Genomic DNA, 25,609 nt, shown 5'->3' on the forward strand with positions numbered 1-25,609 from the left:
AGGTTAATAACTGTCATTTTGACCCTGGAATTTAGATTGTAGAAAGCCCAAATACTGCAGATGCTGGAACTCTGAAATATAAAGAAAAAATGCTTGCTCTCTTTTTCGGTGAGCAGGTGCTGGTAAGGATTCTGCTGTTGCCATTCACTGCTCCCTCTAGACCCATCTTTTGTTTTTTTACTTTTGTCTTGCACCATCATCCCTTTTGTCATTTAATCAATTCTGCCTTCCACTTTACCCTTTTCTCAGACCTTTCCTTTTGTTCTTTCCCTGCCTTTGTACTTGCCTAAAACCTGTTACATCTGTAACATTTCCTAGTTCTAAAAAAAGGTCATTGACTTGAAACATTAATTCTGTTTCTCTCTCCACATATGTTGCCTGACCTGCTGAGCATTTCAAGCATTTTTTGTTTATATTTCAGATTTTCAGCATTTCAGCTTTCTACAATCTAAATTCCAGGTTTAAATAAATTAACTTTTTACATTGTCTGAACTCCCAGATTTAATAATAGCCTGCAACTTGCTCCCAGGAAACCTTTTATTCTTAATGTAAACACTGATTTGTTAATCCTCTTGAGGACAGCAGGTTGTGCTATTTCAGCAAACAACATTTTATTTTTTGTTTATTCAAAGATCCCTCTCAATTAAGATGAATATAAGATAAAATATGGATTGCATCCTTTTTTGAAATCGGCTTCCTGTAGTAACATTTTACAAATGTACATGAAATAATTTTTATAATAGCTTTTCTTTTACAAAAAGCCAAAAGGTACATCGTTTGTGATTATACACCCAAAATTAAGACCACATGTTTTGAATCTTCGTCTGCCACCATAGCAAGAAAACATGGGCTCGTTTCTGTGAGCTGCTACTCTGTTGAACTACCCCACCAAGTCATATTATCAAGAGGTGAGTATGGAGCCAGTGGCTTCCTAGAAGGGTAGGGGAAACAGCGAGAAATCAGAATGCAAATTGTCACCGAGAAAATATTGCAGTCTTCCTCGAAACAAACTCAAGACAGTGGTTGAAGGGTGCAAGATGCTTATTCAAATAAATTAAACCCAATAGACATGTAATATCAGGAAAAAGCAAGCAGTGGTTCATTTTTGGAGTCATGTAGAAAACCTACAAGATTTACTTCGGTTTCAATTGCTTTTGAGGTTTACACAAAAGAAAGTTATTTCTATGATCCATTCACTTTTTTGCAGCAAGATGAGTACTTTTAATTATAGCAAAGAATACATATTGCACAGTGGCGCAGTGGTTAGCAACGCAGCCTCACAGCTCCAGCGAGCCGGGTTCAGTTCTGGGTACTGTGGAGTTTGCAAGTTCTCCCTGTGACTGCATGGGTTTCTGCCGGGAGCTCTGGTTTCCTCCCACAGCCAAAGACTTGCAGGTTGATAGGTAAATTGGCCATTGTAAATTGCCCCTAGTGTAGGTAGGTGGTAGGAGAATGGTGGGGATGTGGTAGGGAATATGGGATTAATGTAGGGTTAGTATAAATGGGTGGTTGTTGGTCGGCACAGACTTGGTGGGCTGAAGGGCCTGTTTCAGTGCTGTTATCTCAAAATAAAATAAAAATAAATTTTTTAAAAAAACAAAATGGGGTTAGGGAGACTGTAGAGTGATCCTCGAAGTCACACTGTAGTCATGATCAATGCAGACTAATACAGACATTTAATAGGGTTTTTTAAAGACATTTCAGTAAATTTAAAAAGCGTACCTATGATTATATGACTTATTTTTTCAAGCTTCAACAGTGCCATTCATCTTAAAAATGTACTGAAGTATGAACCTATTGTATATTCCAATATTCTTAAAACAACTTTCCATTATCTATAGCATGATACATGCCTCAGTGTTGAAAGGTATTGTATCAACATTTTGAGTGGGTGATATAATATTGAAGGGGAATTAAAATCTTGAAAAAAATATAAGGATTGTAGTGTGTGCATAATATACACTTCTAATTTATTACATTTTCAAATATTACTTTACAGAACACTGCCAAAAGACCAAATCATCCTTCAAGGAAAATAATACAAATGTCAATATAAATTAAGAAATTCAAGAAATAAGGGAAAGTGCCGAACTTTCATTCTAACACAATTACCACAATGCATTCCACATTCTTATTTTTAAATGAACTTCTTTCTTTCCACAGAAGTCATTAGACCTCTACTGATCCCAGAAGATTAAGCTTTTAATTGATTAGGTAAGTGAAGCAGATGCACAATGTGAGGAGCTTCTGCCCCAGAGGTAAACTCTGTAGTACACAAGCTCGAATCAGTCTGTAAACTGCTGGGCAGCAGAATCACTAAGGATGATTCTGATATTATATCAGCTTTGCTTCCTCTCATTTTAAATGCCAATGATTGGGACTCTATGCTTACATAAAAAATAAGAATGTAAAACAAACAAGGGTATAAGGTACAATAAGAACTGGTATTTAATTTTTAAGGCAGTTGGTGGAAGATTACTGACAGCATTGACTGTTCATAAAGACCAAAGACCACAGTAAAAACACAATTTCTAAACTTTTGTTTTACAGTGTTTATACTGAAAGTACTTACCATAGATTTATGATCTTTAATTTTATACAGTAAGTACTAAGAAAACATCCTTTAGGCAAGATGTACAGACAGCCTATTATGCATGCTTTGTCAGGGAATGACTTCCTTCTAGATTGCTCCATCAATATTCTCAATTTCCAAGCTTAGATAAACCTGTTCTGTGCCACAATGACATTTTCAATTATTATAATAGTATTCATTATGGATTGTGCCTAAAACCCCTTTACCCCATTGCCAGCTTCAAAATTACCATTTTAAAATTATGTTTCATTGCATCTTATTTCCTACCACGGATCCTGCACAATTCCCTCGCAAAAACTCCTCTGAGGTTGTTGCTGATTACTTAAACTGAATGAAATGGTCAAGCCTGCCCGAAGGTGAGGCATCAACCAGTTTTCCCTCTATTTCTGTGATGAAGAATCTGGCTTTGCTCACTGCCTATTTTGATGACAAGGCCATGAATGGGAACTTTTATGGGAAATCACAGGCAACAAATCTACAATTTCTTACCAATTGTTAGCCATGTCTATATTAAAGGAGAAAAGCATTTTTAAAGTTTTTTAAAAAAATAGTCTAGGTATCTGAATGCAAAGATTAATGTTCCATCACATCCATGCCTCCCAACCCACCCACACTCTACCCAGGATATTTGGGTCCGTGGCTTGGTCAATCAGGCAATCCACCTGGCGCTCTACAGAAAGCCCTTCTTCTGGTTCTCTGGCTCGAACGTTGTGGTCCTTGTCTCCCATGGCTACAGCTACGTAGCTAGCATAAGCCTTTGATTTTTCATGCCCCAGCCGTAATTCATCTCTGAAATGAAATCATTTATCATCAACATAAATTTGAGAAAAGCTGATGTGTGCATAATACTTGGATGTGACAAATCAACAGTGAAAACCCTGAAAACTCAGGCCTGGATTTGACTGTAGAACTAACACCGCTCACCATTATTAAAATGCAAATCAGAGAGCAATGTCCGGCGTCCTTAAATACACAGTTAAATATGTAAATCAGGAAGTTGCTGTCTGAGTTGGTGTGCTCCTTGAGAAGCTTTGCTATAACAGTATCGCACTGAGACACTCAGGATTCAAACATATCTAACAGCATGAAGTTGTTGCACTTATGTGATAGATGCACACTAGAATCATAGGATGGTGACAGCATTGAAGGAGGCCAGTCATGTCCATGCTGGCTCTATGCAGGAGCAACGCAGCTGGTCCCACTCACCTGCCCTTTCCTCACAGTACTATGAATTTTCTCTCTCTCTGTGCTTATCCAATTCCCTTTTAAAAGCCACAGTTGAATCTGCTCCACCATACACTCAGGAAGTGCATTCCAAATCCTAACCACATGCTGCATAAAAAAGGTTTCTCTTCAGGTTGCCTTTGATTCTTTTGCCCATCACCTTAAATCGGTGTCCTCCGGTTCTCAACCCATCCCCAATGGAAACAATTTCTTCCTATCTACTCTGTTCAGACCCTTCATGATTTTGAGCATCTCTATCAAATTTCCTTTCAACCTTCTCTTCTCTAAGGAGAACAGTCCCAGCTTTGCCAATCTATCCACGCAACTGAAATCCCTCATCACTGAAACCATTATCAGGAACCTTTTCTGCACCCTCTCTAATGCCTTAACATCATTCCTAAAGTATGGAACCCAGAATCGGACACAATACTCCATTCAGGTCGAACCAGTGTTTATAAAGGTTTACCATAACTTCTTTGCTTTTGTACTCTATGCCTCTAATTTCCTTACACATCTTAATGGGCTCCATACTGTGCCTAAATTCACCTCTGAAATGGAGCAGTCAAATGAGCTCCCTTTCCTGGACATAATAATCATCTCAGTGTACTTATTACGCTGACAACCAATTTAAGATGGTCAGTCGGGCTCACAGTGTGACGCATTTGTACGTACTGGAAGCTACATATTTTAATACACAAGGACCTGTTCTTTGCAGACAGAAGGAACATGAACACACATTGTGCCTGTTTCAGCTAAACAAAATAAGTGATAGCCATTCGCTGGTTCATTCCTCAGGGCAATGCCTTGACCAATCAGAGTCAAGCTGCCTGATTTAAATTTCAAACAAAGCTTGGCAGTTAACTGTCAGTCACCATAAACTGGTGCATTCTCCACGGCAACGTCTCTACCACTCAGAGTCCACTTGCCAACCAATCAGCACTCTCTTCTCATATAGTATAAATGTGTTGCTTTCCCTTACATTGGTATTCTTGCAAATTGTCTTGAGTGCAAGACAAAAGGCTTCAACAAAATGTCTCTGTTTTCAGCAATACTTTTGATGTGTTGGCAGTATTATTTTGCTGGCAAATACATCAGCCAATTTGCACGTAGCAAGGAATCACAACAACTTGCATTTAAATAGTGCCTTTAATGTAGAACACTTGACAGGAGTAAAGCAATGAGATGAATGATCAGTTAATGTATATTTGGTGGCATTGGTTGAGGGATTAATGTTGACCAGGGACATCCAGAGAACTCTCCTGCTCTGCTCTAAGTAAAGCCATAGGTAATTTTACGCCTATCTGACCCTCTCTGCCAACACGTATCATCCAAGAAAAAACACCTGACAATGCAGTACCCCCTCTACTTCAATAAAGATAGCTTACATTAAAGTTCAAGTCCTACAGGGGGCCTGAATCTATAACCTTCCTCAGAGACAAGAAGTGGTGACAAGGCTGACACTTGTCAAATGTGACTATTACAGAAAACAGCATTGTTAAATTAATGATGTTAATATCAACAATGTCAATACACAAGAATGATGCTTTACAAGTAGAATGTCTGTCTGCCTTTTGATTCAAAGCTTCATGGCATAAAAAACAATATATTCCAAAAGATGTGCCAGGATTAAGAGAGCTAGAGATTTAGCATCAAAACAGATAAACAGCAAACTGCATTTAATATTGGGATAGGCAAGGTAATGGAAATCACCGCCAAAACCAGCAAATGTGAAAAAACGAAATACTCTTTCACTTAGGTCAAATGCAGCAGGAAAATAATTTGGATATACTAACTGACCAAACAGCAGCAGCATCATAAAGCAAAGGAAATAGGGTGTTAAGAGTGCATGAAATTTATAGAGTATCTCTAAGCAGATTCACTAAAAAGCAAGGGTAACATCTTGTTTTGTTCCCTGTATTTACACAAGGATCCAGGTATTAGAAAAAGTGAAGAGGGGTTTAACGAGTTGAATCTGTTTTCAATGAAAAGACTGGAGAGTGGGACGCAAGGAAAATTTGTCCAGTGGATGTGGAGAAATTCATTGTATTAAATCGTGAAGTAAGGAAATCATGTTCAGTAACTTGGAGCAACAGCTCCTCCATGTTGAGGTCTTACGGTTGGATTTTCTGGGAATAGGGAGTAAGTTAAAAAGTAGGACCTTGAAGGTAGTAATCTCTAGATTACTCCCAGTGCTATGCGCGAGCAAGATAGGGAGGATCAATGCATGGCTTGAAGCATGGTGCAGGAGGGAGGGCTTCAGATTCTTGGGGCATGGGACCAAGTCTGGGGCAGAATGCAGCTATTCTAAAGGGACAGATTGCACCTCAACAGGACTGGAACCAATGTCCTCAGCAGGAGATTCTCTAGTGTGGTTGAGAAGGATTTAAAGTAAATTGGCAGGGGGAAGGGCACCAGCATATAGAAGTAGAAACGAAGAATAAGGTGCATAATGCAAGAGTGTTGGACAGTACTAGAGAAGGGAGTAGTTCCATTTTAGATAGGAGCAGACAGGGAAGAACTACGATGAATGAAAAGGCAGGATTACAATGCATTTATGTAAATACACAAAGTGTGGTGAATAAGGTTGGTGAGCTACAAGCACAAATCAGTATGGAAATATGCTGTAGTGCCAATAACAGAAACATGGCTTAAGTATGGTGAAGACTGGGCGCTTAATATACAAGGATATAAAGTGCTAGGATAAGGTAGAGGTGGAAAAAAGGAATGTGGGGTGGCAGCACTGATTAGGGAAGACACTGTAGTGTTGAAAAGAAGGGGTGTCTTTGAGGGGACAGTGACAGAATCCAACTGGTTAGAGTTGAGAAGCAAAAAGGGTATGATCACGCTACTAGTGGAGTTCTATGGGCCTCCAAATTGTGAGAAATGGAGGAGCATTATACAGGGAAATCAGAGATGTACAAGAACTATAGAGTGGTGATACTGGGCAACTTTAATTACCCAAATATCAATTGGGATAATTTTAGAGTGAAAGGGAAAGGACGGGAGGAACTTCTGGATTATGTTCGGGAGAACTTTCTTGCTCAGTATGTTCTCAGCCCAACTAGAAAGGAGGCATTCCTAGATCTGGTGCTGGGAAATGAGGTGGACCAAGTGTCTATGGGGGGAGCACAAGGGTAAGAGTGATTATTGTATCATAAGGTTTAGAATCGTAATGCAGAAAAGCAATGAACAGAATAAGGTAGAATGGCTAGATTGGAAGAGGGTTAATTTCAATGCGATGAGAAGGGATCTAGCCAGGATAAAATGGAACCAAAAACTGACAAGAGCTGTATTGGAACAATCTGTTAATCTTTAAGGAAGAGAAGCTTCAGGTACAGGCTAAGTACATTCCAACAAGGGTGAGAGGTAGAGGAACCAAAAATAGGGTTCCTTGGATGACGAGGAAGATGGCAATTATGATGAAACAAAAAAAAAGAGGGTGTATGATGCATGTCAGGTGAATTCTTCAAGTGAGAACTAGGCCAAACCAATAAGTTGAGAAGGGAGGTGAAGAGGAAAATAAGACTGGCAAGGAGAGAATATGAGAATAGAATGGCAGTTGACATAAAAGGGAACCCAAAAATCTTCTACCAGCATGTAAATAATAAGTGGGCAGTAAGAGGTGGAGGGGGCCTATTAGGGACAAAGAGGATAATACATGCTTAGAGGCACAGGGCAAGGCTAGAATACTTAATGAGTACTTTGTATCAGTGTTTACAAAGGAAGAGGAATCTGACAAAATATCAGAAGAAGCACAGAGAGTAGAGGCAATGAATAGGGTAAAAATTGAGAGGTACTGTAAAGGCTGGCTATGCTTAGGATAGATAATCACCTGGTCTGGATGGCTTGCATCGGAGGGTGCTAAAGGAAGTGGGGGTGGAGCTAGTGTAAGGGCTTGACATGATCTTCCCTGGATACTACGGAAGCTGCCAGAGGATTGGAAAGTAGCAAATGTGACACCCTTAATCAAGGAAGGGTGCAAGGAAAGTCCTAGCAACTACAGGCCAGTTAATTTATCAGTGGTGGGTAAGGTTTTAGAAACAATAATCAGGGAAAAAAATGGACAAGTACTTGGAGAAGTTTGAGTTAATTAAGGCTAACCAGCATGGATTTGTAAAAGGCAGATCATGCTTGACTAATCTAATTAAATTTTTTGTTGAAGTAACAGAGAAGGATGATGTAGGGAATGTGGTGGATGTTGTTGATAAGGAATTTTAAGAAAGCGTTGATAAAGTACTACAAAAAAGGCTGGTTGACAAAATGGAGGCTAGTGGAATAGGAGGGTCAGTATCCAATTGGATCAAATATTGGCTTAAGGTCAGACAACAGCGAGTTGTGGTAAATGGTTGTTTTTCAGACTGGAGAATGGTAGACAGTGGTGTTCCCCAAGGGTCAGTGCTGGGTCCACTGCTTTTTATGCTATATATAAATGACTTGGATCTTGGAATACAGAGTAGAATCTCAGAATTTGATGATGATACCAAACTTGGAGGAGAGACAAACAGTGAAGATGATATGAAGAACCTGCAACAGGACATATATTGGATAGCAGAATGGGCAGATAAGTAGCAGATGGAATTTAATATTGACAAGTGTGAGGTGATGCATTTTGGCAGAAGGGATAGGGTACAGCAATATAGACTTAATTGCACAGTTCTAAATAGTGTGCAGGAACAGAGGGACCTTGGGGGTGAATAGGCATCATCGATCTTTGAAGGTGGCAGGACATATTGAGAGTGTGGTCAGCAAAGAAGATGGGATCTTGGGCTTCATAAATAGAGGCTTTGAGTACAATAGCAGGCAAGTTTTGCTGAAGCTTTATAAAGCTCTGGTTAGGACCCAACTAGAATGTTTTTAAATTATTCTTTCATGGGATGTGGGCATCACTGGCAAGGCCAGCATTTTCTGCCCATTCCTAATTGCCCTTGACAACTGAATGACTTGCTAGGCCATTTCAGAGGGCAGTTAAAAGTTAACCACATTGCTGTGGGTCTGGAATCACATGTAGGGCAGACCAGGTAAGGACAGCAGATTTCCTTCCCTGAAGGACTTTAATGAACCAGATGGGTTTTTACGACAGTCAATGATAGTTTCATGGGACAATTAATGAGACTAGCTCCAGATTTTTTATTAATTAATTGAATTTAAATTCGACCAGCTGCCATGGTGGGATTTGAACTGGTGTTCCCAGGGCATTAGCCTGGGCCTCTGGATTACTAGTCCAGTGGCATTACCACTACGCCACCACATCCAGATCTGGTCACCACACTTTAGGAAGAATGTGAGCGTCCTTGAGAGGATGCAGAGGGGACTTACCAGAATGGTTCCAGGGATGGGAAATTTTAGTTACAAGGTTAGGCTGGAAAAGCTGGGGCTGCTCTCCTTGGAGCAAAGGAGATAGAGGGGAGTAAAAACTGATGCTAGAAATACTCAGCAGGTCTGGCAGCATCTGTGGAGAGAGAAACAGAGTTAATGTTTCAGGTCAGTGACCATCAGAGGGGAGATTTGATTGAGGTGTACAAGATCATGACAGGCTTGAATAAGTTACACAAGGAAAAACTGTTCCCATTAGCTGATGGTACAAGGACTAGGGGACACAGATTGAAGATTTTGGACAAGAGATGCAGGAGGATGTGAGGAAGAACTTTTTTATGCAGTGAGTGGTAATGACCTGGAACTCATTGCCCACGAGGGTGGTGGAAGCAGAGACAATCAATGATTTTAAAAGGAAATTGAATGGACACTTGAAGGAAATAAACTTACAGGGGTACAGGGATCGAGTGGAGCAGTGGGACTGACTGGGTTATTTCACAGACAGCCGATATGGACTCAATGGGCCAAATGGCCTCCTTCAATGCCGTAAATGACTCTAATATTCACATTTATAATCCAACAGTCTGACTGATTCTTGTGTGCAAACTCAAACAAAACAAACCAAATGAACAATTTTCTAACATAAGAATATAAGAAATGAGTACACCATTCGCCCTTTCTAGCCTGCTCCTCCATTCAATAGATCATGGCTAATCTAGTTGCAGCTTTAACTCCACTTTTCTGCCTCCACCCCCCACCCCCCCCAATAACCCTTTGACTCCCTTGTAGATCAAAAATCTTCTAACTCAGCCTTGAATATATTCAATGACCCAGCCTGCACTGCTCTCTGGGGAAGAGAATTCCAAAGATTAACGACCCTCTCAGAGAAGAAATTCCTCATCTCTATTTTAAAAGGGAGACCCCTTATTTTGACACTCTGACCACTAGTTCTAGATTCCTCCACAAGGAGAAACATCCTCTCAGCAGCTACCCTGCCAAGCCCCTCTCAGAATCTTATATGTTTCAATAAGATAGGCCCAACCTGTTCAATCTTTCCTCATAAGAGAAACTCTTCATCCCAAGATTCAGCCTCATGAACCTTCTCTGAACTGTTTCCAATGCAAGGATATTCCTCCTTAAGTAAGGAGACAAAAACTGTACACAGTAATCTAGCTGCAGTCTCACCAATGCCCAGTACAGTTGTAGCAAGACTTCCCTAATTTTATATTCCATGCCCCTTGCAATAAATGCCAACATTCCATTTGCCTTCTAATTATTTGCTGTACCTGCATGCTAACGTTTTTTGAGATTCATATACAAGGACACCCAGATCCCTCTGCACTGCAGCATTCTGCAGTCTCTCTCTGATATAAATATGCTGCTTTTCTATTCTTCCTGCCAAAGTGGGCAACCTCATATTTTCGCATATTATACTTCATCTGCCAGATTTTTGCCCACTCACTTAACCTATCTATATTTCTTTGCAGACACTTTGTGTCCTCCTCACAACTTGCTTTCCTACCTATCTTTGCATTGTCCACAAATTTGGCTACAATACACTTGGTCCCTTCATCCAAGTCATTAATATAGACAGTAAATAGTTGAGGCCTCATCCCTGTAGCAACCCACTAGTTACACTTTGCCAACTTGAAAATGCCCCATTTATCCAGACACACTGTTTCCTGTTAGTTAGCCAATCCTTTATCCATGCTAATATATCAACCCCAAAACCATGACATCTTATCTTCTGTAGTAACCTTTTATGTGGCACCTTCTTGAATACCTTTTGGAATTCCAAATAATCTACTGGCTCACCTTTACCCACCCTGCTTGTTACATCCTCAAAGAACTCTAATAAATTTGTCAAACATGATTTCCCTTTTCATAAAACCATGTTGACCCTGCCTAATTGCATTATATTGTTCTAAATGTCCTGCTACTACTTTCTTAATAATGAATTTTAGCATTGTCCCAATGACAAATGGTAGGCTAATTGGCATATGGTTTCCTACTTTCTGTCACACTCTTTCTTGAATAATCTAGGGAATTTTGAAAGATTACAACGAATGCATCCACTATCTCTGCAGCCACTTGTAAGATCCTAGGGTGAAGGCCATCAGGTCCAAGTGACTTGTCAGCCTTTAGTCCCATGAGCTTTCCTAATTGTTTTAAGTTCCTCCCTCCCTTTTTCCTGTTGATTTTCTGCTATTCTTAGGATGCTTTTTGTCTCTTCTACCATGAAGACAGATACAAAATACTTGTTCGAAGTCTCTGCCATTTCCTTGTTTCCTATTAATTCCCCAGTCTCATCCTCTAAGGGAACAAAACTTACTTTAGCTACTCTCTTCCTTTTCTAATATTTGTACAAGCTTTTACTGTGTTTTTCTTTTTCTTGCTGGTTTACTCTCATATTGTAATTTCTCCCTCTTTATTATTTCTCAGTTCCTATCTTAGGTTATTACACCATTCAGTTTTATAAGCAATATTCACATTCATTCCAAATGTAAAACCAACCAACCTGGTGATAGTAGATGGGTTAGCTCCTTCAAGTTTCCGTTTGGCATAGTTCACCTTTTGCATTGGATACCAGTTTATTTCATTTGTGTTAACAAAATTACTCCATGTCCCTCCTTTTTTTATTTGTTTCTGCTCAAAGTTCTACAAAAAGGGAGAAACAATACTATTTCTTAAAAAAAAGGCAGAACAAACACTTGGAATTAAGTTACATTCCACATACTTAGGATAAGCAAACCATTTAACCATAAAAAAATCTGGCTACTTAAAGTATTTCTGGCAGTTATTGAACAAAGGCTCTGCACTCAACAAGTTTTACCTATTGATTATATAATTCTGACTAAAGAATCAGAGAAACTTACAGCACAAAAGGCAGCCATTTGGCCCATCGTGCCTGTGCCAACTCGTTGAAGTGCATTCATGCTTTATTCCACACCTCTGTTTTGTTCATAACCCTGTTAAGTTCCTCATCCTCAAGCACCTGTCCAACGCCCCTTCAAAATTATTTGTGGAATCAGCTTCCGCAATCTTTTCAGATAGTGTGCTTGTTATCCTGACAACTCAGTGAAATAATTTCTCATCTCTCCTCCAGATATTTTGCCACTGATATTAAATCTATGACCTCTAGTTATTGACTCACTTAGCAGAAGAAATACTTTTTCCCTGTCTATCAAAATTTATTAGCTTGAAAACCTCTCTTAGGTCACCTCTTAACCTTCTCTGTTCCAAGGAGAACAATCTTAACTTTTCCTCATAACTGGTAACATCCAAGTAAAGATCCTCTGTACCCTTTCTAAGACCTTTACATCTTTCCTGAAGTGTGGTGCCCAGAATTGTCCACAGTACACCAGCTGAGGCCTAACTAGTGATTTATAAAGTTCTAGCATGATCTCTGGCAACACCTATGCAGTCATATTCAGCTGGCCTCAGACACCGGAAACATCAGAGGAATGTATGATGGCATTAAGAGAGCTCTTGGGCCAACCATCAAGAAGATCGCCCCCCTCAAATCTAAATCAGAGGACATAATCACTGACCAACGCAAACAAATGGACCGCTGGGTTGATCACTACCTAGAACTGTACTCCAGGGAGAATGTTGTCATTGAGACTGCCCTCAATGCAGCCCAACCTCTACCAGTCATGGATGAGCTGGACATACAGCCAACCAAATCGGAACTCAGTGATGCCATTGATTCTCTAGCCAGCGGAAAAGTCCCTGGGAAGGACAGCATTACCCCTGAAATAATCAAGAGTGCCAAGCCTGCTATACTCGCAGCACTACATGAACTGCTATGCCTGTGCTGGGACGAGGGAGCAGTACCCCAGGACATGCGCGATGCCAATATCATCACCTTCTATAAAAACAAAGGTGACCGCGGTGACTGCAACAACTACCGTGGAATCTCCCTGCTCAGCATAGTGGGGAAAGTCTTTGCTCGAGTCGCTCTAAACAGGCTCCAGAAGCTGGCCGAGTGCGTCTACCCTGAGGCACAGTGTGGCTTTCGTGCAGAGAAATCGACCGTTGACATGCTGTTCTCCCTTCGTCAGATACAGGAGAAATGCCGTGAACAACAGATGCCCCTCTACATTGCTTTCATTGATCTCACCAAAGCCTTTGACCTCGTCAGCAGACGTGGTCTCTTCAGACTACTAGAAAAGATTGGATGCCCACCAAAGCTACTAAGTATCATCACCTCATTCCATGTCAATATGAAATGCACAATTCAACATGGTGGCTCCTCCTCAGAGCCCTTTCCTATCCTGAGTGGCGTGAAACAGGGCTGTGTTCTCGCACCCACACTTTTTGGGATTTTCTTCTCCCTGCTGCTTTCCCATGCGTTCAAGTCCTCTGAAGAAGGAATTTTCCTCCACACAAGATCAGGGGGCAGGTTGTTCAACCTTGCCCATCTAAGAGCGAAGTCCAAAGTACGGAAAATCCTCATCAGGGAACTCCTCTTTGCTGACGATGCTGCTTTAACATCTCACACTGAAGAGTGCCTGCAGAGTCTCATCGACAGGTTTGCGGCTGCCTGCAATGAATTTGGCCTAACCATCAGCCTCAAGAAAATGAACATCATGGGGCAGGACGTCAGAAATGCTCCATCCATCAATATTGGCGACCACGCTCTGGAAGTGGTTCAAGAGTTCACCTACCTAGGCTCAACTATCACCAGTAACCTGTCTCTAGATGCAGAAATCAACAAGCACATGGGAAAGGCTTCCACTGCTATGTCCAGACTGGCCAAGAGAGTGTGGGAAAATGGCGCACTGACACTGAACACAAAAGTCCGAGTGCATCAAGCCTGTGTCCTCAGTACCTTGCTCTATGGCAGCGAAGCCTGGACAATGTATGTCAGCCAAGAGCGACGTCTCAATTCATTCCATCTTCGCTGCCTCCAGAGAATACTTGGCATCAGGTGGCAGGACCATATCTCCAACACAGAAGTCCTCGAGGCGGCCAACATCCCCAGCTTATACACACTACTGAGTCAGCGGCGCTTGAGATGGCTTGGCCATGTGAGCCGCATGGAAGATGGCAGGATCCCCAAAGACACATTGTACAGCGAGCTCGCCACTGGTATCAGACCCACCGGCCGTCCATGTCTCCGCTTTAAAGATGTCTGCAAACGCGACATGAAATCCTGTGACATTGATCACAAGTCGTGAGAGTCAGTTGCCAGCGTTCGCCAGAGCTGGCGGGCAGACATAAAGACGGGGCTAAAGTGTGGCGAGTCGAAGAGACTTAGTAGTTGGCAGGAAAAAAGACAGAGGCGCAAGGGGAGAGCCAACTGTGCAACAGCCCCGACAAACAAATTTCTCTGCAGCACCTGTGGAAAAGCCTGTCACTCTAGAATTGGCCTTTATAGCCACTCCAGGCGCTGCTTCACAAACCACTGACCACCTCCAGGCGCTTATCCATTGTCTCTCGAGATAAGGAGGCCAAAGAAGCATGATCTCTTTGCTTTTATATTTTATTCCTCTATTTAAAAACCCACATTCTTTTTTTTAATCACTCCAGCAACTTGCCCTCCCACCGTGAAGGATTTATGCATTTTTAAAAGTTTGTTCATCGGATGTGGGCATCACTGGCCAGGCCAACATTTATTGCCCATCCCCAATTCCCCTTGAGAAGGTGGTGGTGAGCTGCCTTCTTGAACCGCTGCAGTCCATGTGGGGGTAGGTACACCAACAGTGCTGTTAGGAAGGGAGTTCTAGGATTTTGACCCAGCGACAGTGAAGGAACGGCAATATAGTTCCAAGTCAGGATGGTGTGTGGCTTGGAAGGGAACCTGCAGGTGGTGGTGTTCCCATGCATCTGCTGCCCTTGTCCTTCTAGGTGGTAGAGGTCGCGGATTTTGAAGGTGCTGTCTAAGGAGCCTTGGTGCGTTGCTGCAGTGCATCTTGTAGATGGTACACACTGCTGCCACTGTGTGTCAGTGGTGGAGGGAGTGAATGTTTTTGGATGGGGTGACAATCAAGCGGGCCGCTTTGTCCTGAATGGTGTCGAGCTTCTTGAATGTTGTTGGAGCTGCACCCATCCAGGCAAGTGCAGACTATTCTATCACACTCCTGACTTGTGCCTTGTAGATGGTGGACAGGCTTTGGGGAGTCCGGGGATGAGTTACTCAGAATCACAGAATTGTCACAGGATTCCCAGCCTCTGACCTGCTGTTGTAGCCATGGTATTTATGTGGCTACTCCAGTTCAGTTTCTGGTCAATGGTAACCCCCAGGATGTTGATAGTGGGGGATCCTAATGCCACTGAACATCAAGGGGAGATCGTTAGATTCTGTCTTGTTGGAAATGGTCATTGCCTGGCAATTGACTCCAGTTTTGCTAGGGCTCCTTGATGCCATACTCCGTCAAATGCTGCCTTGATGTCAAGGGCAGTCACTCTCGCCTCACCTCTTGAGTTCAGCTCTTTTGTCCATGTTTCAACCAAGGCTGTAATGAGGTCAGGAGCCAAGTGGCCCTGGCAGAACCCAAACTGAGCATCACTGAGCAGGTTATTGCTAAGCAAGCGTCGCTTGATAGTGCTGTTGATGACACCTTCCATCACTTTACTGATGATTGAGAGTAGACTGATGAGGCGGTAATTGGCCAGGTTGGACTTGTCCTGCTTTCTGTGTACAGGTCATACCTGGGCAATTTTCCACATTGCAGGTTAGATGCCAGTGTTGTCACTGTACTGGAACAGCTTGCTCGGCGCACAGCAAGTTCTGGAGCACAGGTCTTCAGTACTATTGCTGGAACATTGTCAGGGCCCATAGCTTTTGCAGTATCCAGTGCCTTCAGTTGTTTCTTGATATCATCTGGAGTGAACTGAATTGGCTGAAGTCTGGCATCTGTGATGCTGGGGACTTCAGGATGAGGCCGAGATGGGTCATCAACTCGGCACTTCTGGCTGAGGACAGTTACAAACGCTTCAGCCTTACCTTTTGCACTGGTGTGCTGGGATCCCCCATCATTGAGGATGGGGATATTTGTGCAGCCACCTCCTCCAGTTAGTTGTTTAAGTGTCCACCACCATTCACGACTGGATGTGGCAGGACTGCAGAGCTTAGATCTGATCCATTGGTTGTGGGATCGCTTTAGCTCTGTCTATCGCATGCTGCTCATGCTGTTTGGCATGCAAGTAGTCCTGCGTTGTAGCTTCACCAGGTTGACACCTCATTTTGAGGTATGCCTGGTGCTGCTCCTGGCATGCCCTCCTGCACTCTTCATTAAACCACGGTTGGTCCCCCGGCTTGATGGTAATGGTAGAGTGAGGGATATGCCGGGCCATGAGATTACAGATTGTGGTCGAGTAGAATTCTGCTGCTGCTGCTGATGGTCCACAGCGCCTCATGGATGCCCAGTTTTGCATTGCTAAGTGTGATCGAAATCTATCCCATTTAGCACGGTGACAGTGCCACACAACACGGAGGAGGGTATCCTCAATGTGAAGACAAGACTTTGTCTCCACAAGCACTGTGCGGTGGTCACTGCTACCAATACTGTCATGGACACATGCATCTGCAGCAGGCAGTTTGGTGAGGACGAGGTCAAGTATATTTTTCCCTCTTGTTGGTTCCCTCACCACCTGCCGCAGACCCAGTCTAGCCGCTATGTCTTTTAGGGCTCGGTCAGTAGTGATGCTACCGAGCCACTCTTGGTGATGGACATTGAAGTCTCCCACCCAGAGTACATTCTGTGCCCTTGCCACCCTCAGTGCTTCCTCTAAGTGCTATTCAACATGGAGGAGTACTGACGTATCAGCTGAAGGTGGGGGGGGGGGGGGGGGGGGAGGGGGGTGGTAGGTGGTAATCAGCAGCAAGTTTCCTTGCCCATGTTTGACCTGATGCCATGAGACTTCATGGGGTTCAGAGTTGATGTTGAGGATTCCCAGCGCAACTCCCTCTCGATTGTATACACCTGTGCCGCCACCTCTGGTGGGTTTGTCCTGCTGGTGGGACAGGACATACCCAGGGATGGGGATGGTGCTGTCTGGGACATTGTCTGTTAGGTATGATTCCGTGAGTATGATTATGTCAGGCTGTTGCTTGACTACTCTGTGGGACAGCTCTCCCAACTTTGGCAAAGTCCCCTGGATGTTAGTAAAGAGGACTTTGCAGGGTCGACAGGGCTGTGTTTGCCGTTGTTGTTTCCAGTGCCTAGGTCGATGCCAAGTGGACCGTCCAGTTTCATTCCTATCAGAAAAGGTATCGTATCCTATTCGGAAACCAAGGTCACTCTGCTCATCTACACTTTTCAAAATTATGCCATATATAGCATACTGTCTTTCCATCTAAGTCTCTCCTTATTGTGAACACACAACTTCAAGCCCCCTAAACTGTAGACTAACTGCCACCATGGAGTTAGGTGGATGAGTAGTGGTCATCATTATATAATTAAAGGTCTCTTTCTCAGCCTGATGAGGTGACTGATACAAGGCGAGTGTCTATGCATCATATAGAAATCACCTGCAGGAAATCCACTTTCCAGATCCTCTATGCTTATCATGTTGTGGGTAGTTATAAGTCAGTTCTCAGAACATGATTGGCATCCAGATTTAGGGCCAGACCACTGTGATATTTTAATCAGGCTGGAAATGTTACTGCTGGCTTCTAATGCGAAATGGAGCTAGATATATTTGGTTCACCTCTGCCCCAGAAATGCGACTATAATTCGACAGAAAAGAATTAATGCTATGAGTCAAGAGTAGGAGGAAATAAATACAAGGTCATATCTTCCAATTTACTGCTCAGATCCTTCACAACTGAGTGTCTTGTGCTGCAAAACTCACCTACACCAGTGTTGTCCAAGTGTTAGTCACTAGCCACATGTACCGCATTGGAAATCCAGATACAGCTGATTCCATTTTGGATTAAGAAATAAAAAAATGAGTAATAGAACACAGTTGCTGGATGTGTGATCAATACTCATTTTTCCATTGTGTATACATGTCTACTTCAACATTTTTGTTTGCCAGTGAAATGGTAAGACGAAAAGCAGTGTGCATGAGTATATTTTGATCATTGTGAGTGCTTTACTTTAAAGTAAATATACATATCTGAAGTGCATGTATTAAAATGTTTCTACTAAAATTACCTCACTTCCGAATGTAAGAATTCAGATTCAGTTTTAATCTTTAGCAGCCTTATGAACAGCCATATCTGGAGGCACACGAACTGCCTCTATATTTTGGCCACTTTAAAATAGAGATAAGCATATTTCAAACACAAATTGCAGCATTATCTTGAACAGGGAGATCTTAAAAAATGAAAACGACTGAAGACATGACCTCGCTTATTAATTCACGAGGTAGAAATAAATTGACAAGTCAATGAGCTTGAAAATTGGTATCGATGCAGCCAGTTACTGTTGAAGATTTTGACGAAGGAGACCATCATCCCATTTTTCATTTTCTGCTCTTAATACCTCAAAAAGCATTGTAGATTTCAAATTATACTTTGCTTGGTAACTGCCAGTTCATAATCTGATTACATCATTTCTGAAGTTCTCAGGAGGAGATGCATCAAACTAAAACTAAACAATCATGAAATCCATTTTTTTAATTACAGTATCGTCTCACTGCTCTTTTCTGTTGCCAGTTACCTTCCAGTCTAACGATGGCTCTTTCACAAAGACGTCCATGGTACTGAGGAGGAGATCTGGATCTAGACGGAACGCTCGCAATCCGTGCACCATTGTGCTGTAGATAAGGCCAGATTCCTTCATTGGGAGCATGAGGTTCAGGAACTGATGGGTTAGGCGGAATGGCATCAACTCTGGCACTGGCAGAAACTAAAGAATACAGAGCCATAACTAACACTTCAACCTTACAGCACACAAATTGTCATGTAAGCACATTTTCCCCCCTATCACTCATTACTGAAGCAGAAAATTACAAAGTGTGTTTGGGAAATGTACAGAACCATAACCTTGATCTTGAGCCAACCATCACAATGCATTTATATCCAATAAATATTTAGTAAAACAGTGTAGAATGTTCAGATTCAATCCAAAATGAGAAGTGGCTTCTTCTGAAGGTGCTGACTCACACTGCGGTGCAGTTCCGCTGCTGCTGTTGGCCTCCACTATCTCATCCACATGAACTTAGCCACTGAGTCTTTGCAGCTGAACCCATTTCTGTTAAATGGAGCTAAGTGGAAGTGAGGTATTTCTCCAAAAGGTAAGAATTTTATACAGATAAAAAGGGGGAGTCAAAAAAGATGATGCTCACTGCTTACTAAATCATCCTTACTATTTGTTACAAAATTAAGGTTGATACTCTGCAGATAGGTCTTACAACTCATTGCACAACACATTACAGAATAGTCTTCAGAAACTCCAAGCACAGATGTGAAGATTTCCCCAAAAAGGAAAACTGGAAGGTTAAATCAACCACTGCCTTCCTTGAGCAACACCTAACACCATGTTCAGAACTGACAGACCAAAATCCTGAGAACAGGTCATCTTCCCACCAGTCAAGTAACAGCGCTTGTTCAGCTGTCCAGATCAGAAACGTCCTAGGTTTGATCTGTGGCCTATACGGAGTTTGCCAATCTCAAATTGAGTAACAGAAGAGGTGCAACAATTGGCATCACACCCCTGGGAAAGAAGGGGGAAAAATAGTCAAGGTTACTGCTCCTGATCGTTATTCAGCAACCTTTGTGCAGCGAACCTGTGTGGATGTCAAATAATGAGAGTATCAGCTCCCCTCTAGGTTCACACATGGAAAATGACCATTTGGATGAAATACCAGAGAGAAATTAGAACTCATGGAACTTTACCCCAACAAGGAGTCAACATCTTCAGGAAAGTAGGGAAGAAATTGGGAAAGAGAAAAAAAACTATGTGACTGGAATTACATAGGAACAGGAATAGGCCATTTAGCCCCTTGAGTCTGTTCCACCATTCAGTAAGATCATGGCTGATCTGCAAATTAACTCTATACCTGCCTTTGCCCCATATCCTTTAATACCTTTGGTTAACAAAAATCTTTCAACTTCAGATTTAAAATTCACAATTGATCTAGAATCAATCGTTGTTTGCAGAAAAGAGTTCCAAACTTTGACCACGTTGTGCATGTGATCCTAACTTCACTGCTAAAAAGCCTGGCTTTAATTTTTAGATTGTGCCCTTAGTGCTAGACTCCCCAACCAGCAGAAATAGTTTTCTTCTATCGACCCTATCTGTTTCCCTCAATAAATTTGAAAACTATGATCAAATCACTTCTTAACCTGCTACATTCCAGGGAATACAACCCTCGTTTATGTAATCTCTCCTCGTAGCTTAACCTTTGGAATCCAGGTATGATTCTGATAAATTTATGCTGTACTCACTCCAAGGTCAATATATCCTTACTAAGAACTGCTCACAATACTCCAGGTGTGAATTGAAATACTATAACGTATAGCAACATTAATATTCCCTGTCCTACACTTGAAATAAATCACAAAATCACAGCTGTTCATTTCATGAGAGTTAACAACAGACCAGCCATAACTTTTCTGTGGTGAAAAACTAAAAACTGTAACAGTAAACAATCCCCTAATAGTACACATCAAACAGAATAACAAATTCTGGACTATGTCCCAAAGTGTCTCAGCGCTTGAGCATTTATCAATGTCATCTCAACAACTTCTGAAGATTAAGTCAGCTTTATCTTTTTTACTTTAAGCTTCATGTAGATACACTTCAGAAATAAATGATATAAAAATACCAACAAAATTAAGAGCTACCTCACTGATCGTCGAAAAATAAATAGGTTTTCAAATGAAACCAAAAATTTCTACAATACGCAAATTAAACATCAGAACTTGAAAGTCCACAAACTTCCCACAAATTGGTGATTTTGCAATATCACAGTATGGCAAGGGCAGTTATTTTTTTTAAATAGAAAAGGTAGCACTGACAAATACTAACATCTATGATTTATTTGCTATTCTGCTTTGCCTCTTAATGATAATTATCATAGAACAAGATTCATAATCATACCTGAGTAGCAGAACCAAATGCATGGCCAAAATCTATTCCCACCATCCCCCCTGTTTCCAGGTTGATCATGAAATTGGAGAGATGTCGATCACCGATACCCAGAATCCAATGGCTGACACACATTAATGCATGAGAACTGGCAAAGTGGGAGCGAAGAGCTAGGAAAGCTTCTGGGGTGGTACTCATCTTTGTAAATGCTCTCCTAGATAAAATAGAGTGAATAAGAATCAAGAAATAAAATTACATTAATGTAAACTTGGCTTTCAATTGCTCCATTTTATTTTAAAATTTCAGATGAAAGTCCAGGAACAATGGCTCGGATTTTGGGGTTGTAATGACAAGGAAGCTGTCAGCAACTTCAGGCATTTGCACATGAGCACTTAAACTGGAAAATCCAGAAGTTGCTGTCAGAGATTCCCTGCTCCGCCACAGGACTAGCTGAAGTCCCCACAGACAGCAAATCTTTTAGCAACCGCTGAACTGGCGAGAACCTCCGATATTAAGCTGTAATATTGCTGTTAAGAACCCTTGAAAAAGCCTTGTTTAATGAGGTGCAACTGGGCTTTTAACAGCGTACTGCGTCATAACAACTGAAGAACCTCTCTGGCCCTGAAAAACTAATTTTATATGCGGAACATCAAATGTTTCATTAAGATAAAAATTCCAGTTTAATATAATAATTTTAAGGTTTGTTTGATATTTCAGCTTAAGTGTATCCCAATAATATTTCACACACTATAACATTTATTAAAAGATAAAGATAATCAGTGTTTTTTTACTTCCAGGCTTGCTGTTCGTGAGAATTCATCAATGTGCTTGGCTACTTAACCTGCTTGATTGTTGCTGCATTGTTGCTTGCTGCCTGGAGATCCCCTTGACTTAGCGCCAGATTCAAATTAATGTCGGGAAAGGTGAGATCCATGCCACAGAGAGTGCAAGATCTTTGTGGGCACCTTTCTTCAAGGTCAGAGGTGAGCGCCATCGCGTCACTACTGACCACAAAAACTTTGTTCCATAGCCACCGACTCCATTCCTCTCCCTGGGGAATGAGGTGGTTCAAATGAATCGAGTTTTAGTAGGGGAACATTTAGGGAACAGTGATCATAGTATTTATAAGGTTTGGATTGTCACAGAACCGTACTTATTTTCTCCTCGGATTAAAACAGTGCACCTTTAAGTCAGACAGAAAAGCTTCTGGATTTCTGAGGCACAGTGTGCCACAGCTGCAGTTGTTACCTAGACAACAGCAGGAGAGAGAGAGGTCACATGGTATAATGTTTCTACTTGACTGTGTATAAAACTGGCAAAAATCAGCTGAAACCAGTTTTGAGAGACTCTCCAGCGAGGTGTGCTACCAAAGAAAAAAAGCTGTCTATTTCTCAGCAGAAATTCTACAAGGAGCTACAGGCCAAGTTAATTGTCTAAGGAGAAAAAAAAGCTCTTTTTGTATTGCTGAAGGTAGCAAAACTCCTTTTCTTTACTGCCAAGCTAGGAAGTTTTTGCTTCAAGATTGAATCTCTCTTGACTGATAGTATTTTCTGGAATTCGACAGTGGTCTTGATGCCTGCTACAGCCGAAGCGTTCTGAATGCCTATCTACTGAAGGACTGTTTCATCAAATCTGTGTGTCGACTTCGAGAGGCATTTGATTATTTTCACAATAGGATACCTCACCCATCAGGAACGCAACCCACAAAGACTTACTTATTTATTTATTCTTAAGAAACAGCTAATTTTTAAAAACTTTTTTTTAAAGAAACTGATTAACCGTGATTTTCGAGTGTGTGTATGTGTGAATGGGGGAGTTAGGTTAAAATAAGAAATTATAAGGTCTTTAGACATAGGTTTATCTTAATAGTGTTTAAGATAAAAAATTTTTAATAAACAGTTAATTTGTTGTCGTCTAAAGATACCTGGTTTGGTCTGTTTTATTCTGGGGTTACTAGATTGTTTAATTTGGCTGTTTTTTCCCGGTTGGGTGGGAAAACTTTAATAATATGCTGCGACCTGAGGCACGATGGGACTGAATTGACGGGGCATTGCTCCTGCCTCGGTCTTAACGGGATAAGCTATGGAAAAGGTCAAGGAGTAATCTAGAGTAAAAATACTTAACTAGAGGAAGGCTAATTTTCAATGGGGGGAGATCAGATCTGTCTCCAGTAAATTGCAATCAAGTATTGGCATGCAAAACAGTAACTGAACAATGGGCTGCCTTTAAAGAGGTTTGGGTGCAGTCAAGGTACATTCCCACAAGGGGGAAAAATAGGGCAACCAAAGCCAAAGCTCCCTGGATGAGGAAAGCGAGTATGATGAAGCAGAAAAAGGGGGCACATGACAGACATCAGGTTGATAATACAAGTGAGAACCATGCTGTACGTAGAAAGTTCAGAGGAGAAGTGAAAAAGGAAATGAGGGGCAAAGGGAGAGAGCATGAGACTAGCAGCTAACATAAAAAGGAATCCAAAAGTCTTTTATAAGCATATAAATAGTAACACAGTGGTAAGATGAGAGGTGGAGCTGATTGAGGACCAAAAAGGAGACCAACACATGGAGGCAGAGGGCATGGCTGAGGTACTAAATGAATACTTTGCATCTGTCTTTACCAAGGAAGATGATGGTACCAAAGTCAACATGAAAGAGGTGGTAGTTGAGATACTGGATGGGCTTAAAATTGATAAAGTGGACGAACTAGAAAGGCTGGCTGGTCTTAAAGTTGATAAGTCACCAGGACTGGATGGGATGCTTCTGAGGGTACTGAAGGAAGTAAGAATAAGAGATAAGTGATCAGTTAATCTGATTTAATAATGCTGGTTGAGGAATAAATATTAGCTAGGATACCAGTTTTTTTTAGGATAATGATCTTTTACATCCACCTGAGCAGACAGACACAGCTTTGGTTTCACGTTTCAGTAGAGAGATGGCACCGCAGGCATTGCAGCTGTTTCTCAGTATTACACTGAAATTTCTGACTAGTTTACGTGATCTAGTCTGAGACTGGACTTCTGCCTCAAGAGTCAAGACTGCTACAAACTGACCCAAGCTGATGAAGGTTTTGGTGTTCACACATGGATGCAACACTTTTTAAAAATGCAATGAACTCCATGCTGGCGACTTGTCCCTTTTAGGTTGATTTTAACTCTAATAAAGGATTGGCAATTTGTTTAGAAACAAACAATCAATTGAGCTGCGTTCTGTTGACTCATTACCAGTAGGTAATAATAGCCTCATACAGTCAAGGATATCATATTTCTTTAAACACATTTTTATTTTGTTCCTCTGATGACAGTGCATCAAATTTAAGATCCATATAAAATGATGTAGAACAAAAAAAACAAGGATGAGGAAAGGCTACTAGGTTCATAAAAACTTAACCCTCTAATCTCAAACCCTCGATCGCCATTTAACTACATTTTAAATGACACCAATTTAAGCAAAAAAAATCCTGTGACCAATGTTTCAAAAAGATTTGTCAATGAGTAGACAGGTACGGCATCAAAACTAAGTCTTGACCGTATTGTCACATGAGCATGCAGGGAAAACATTGTGAACCTGAGGATAGGCGCTCTGGGCTCAGTTTGAAAAAACTTCCAAGATAGCATTAGCACCCATAGCTTAGGACACATCCAGCTACAGTCAAAATAGGAAAGGAACAGGGAATTCTGCATCAACTGCAAGCAAGCAATTTTTTGGGGAAAGAAAGGTAACTGACTGTAACTTAAATAATGGAGAAATGGTGAGGGCAAATTAAATGTAATGACAAAAACATTGTACCTGCAATTTGTTGAATAGATTGACAATTATAGCACAAACATGATAAACTATTCATATTTAATGCCTTTACTCACCTTAGCAGATCTTGTGGTACAGCTCGCTCACAATCTCTGAAAATTTTGACTGTTTCAGTTCGACTGGCTTTCCTATAAAGGAAAAACTTCAAACTTACAAAACTTAATTCCAATGGATCAAATTTGAAAATATGTTTACCAAACAAGGGAACAATTCTATGCAAAACATCTACTCATAATCACTGAGCTGGCACCATTTCTTTTACCAGTGTGATCCAGCTGATAAGATCCACACAAAAAAATTTCGGTTTCAGCAGTATCATCGTGGAAACCCAGTGGTCAAAGGTCAACTGCTTCTCCAGTGAGGGAGGGAAATGCTGGATCAGGCAGTGCACAATGGCTACCCAGGGTTGTTAGTTAACTGCTCGATGCAGAAGTTAACCTATAAAGTCCAGCAGACATCAAAGTGATGGTTTGAATGATAGCTTGTAAGTGGATTCATTGTGTTTTCCCTATTTTTGGCCTACTTAATTAATGTATGGCTTCAATTGTCAGCCTCTGAAATATTCCTTTGACTAAGCAGGGAGGATGTGGAAGCTTTAGAGAGGGTGCAGAGGAGATTTACCAGGATGCTGCCTGGACTGGAGGGCATGTCCTATGAAGAAAGATTGAGGGAGCTGGGGCTTTTCTCATTGG

General features: G+C 41.5%; 1 protein-coding gene across 4 annotated transcripts in view; it reads right to left on the reverse strand.

The window, feature by feature from the left end:
• Positions 1 to 1,939: 1,939 nt before the first annotated feature.
• The window catches only part of prkdc (protein kinase, DNA-activated, catalytic subunit), a 283,563-nt gene continuing 259,893 nt past the window's right edge, over positions 1,940 to 25,609 (reverse strand). For all 4 annotated transcript variants that reach the window (XM_068031803.1, XM_068031802.1, XM_068031801.1 and 1 more), the window contains exons 82-86: positions 24,974 to 25,045; positions 21,130 to 21,331; positions 18,745 to 18,933; positions 11,649 to 11,788; positions 1,940 to 3,382 (exon numbers count right to left, since the gene is read on the reverse strand). In XM_068031803.1, the coding sequence (XP_067887904.1) occupies positions 3,178 to 3,382; positions 11,649 to 11,788; positions 18,745 to 18,933; positions 21,130 to 21,331; positions 24,974 to 25,045 (808 nt within the window). In that variant the 3' untranslated portion in view covers positions 1,940 to 3,177. The remainder of the gene's footprint in view (positions 3,383 to 11,648; positions 11,789 to 18,744; positions 18,934 to 21,129; positions 21,332 to 24,973; positions 25,046 to 25,609) is intronic.

The sequence above is a fragment of the Heterodontus francisci genome, chromosome 5, assembly GCF_036365525.1.
Source record: "Heterodontus francisci isolate sHetFra1 chromosome 5, sHetFra1.hap1, whole genome shotgun sequence".
Classification (NCBI taxonomy): Eukaryota; Metazoa; Chordata; class Chondrichthyes; order Heterodontiformes; family Heterodontidae; genus Heterodontus; species Heterodontus francisci.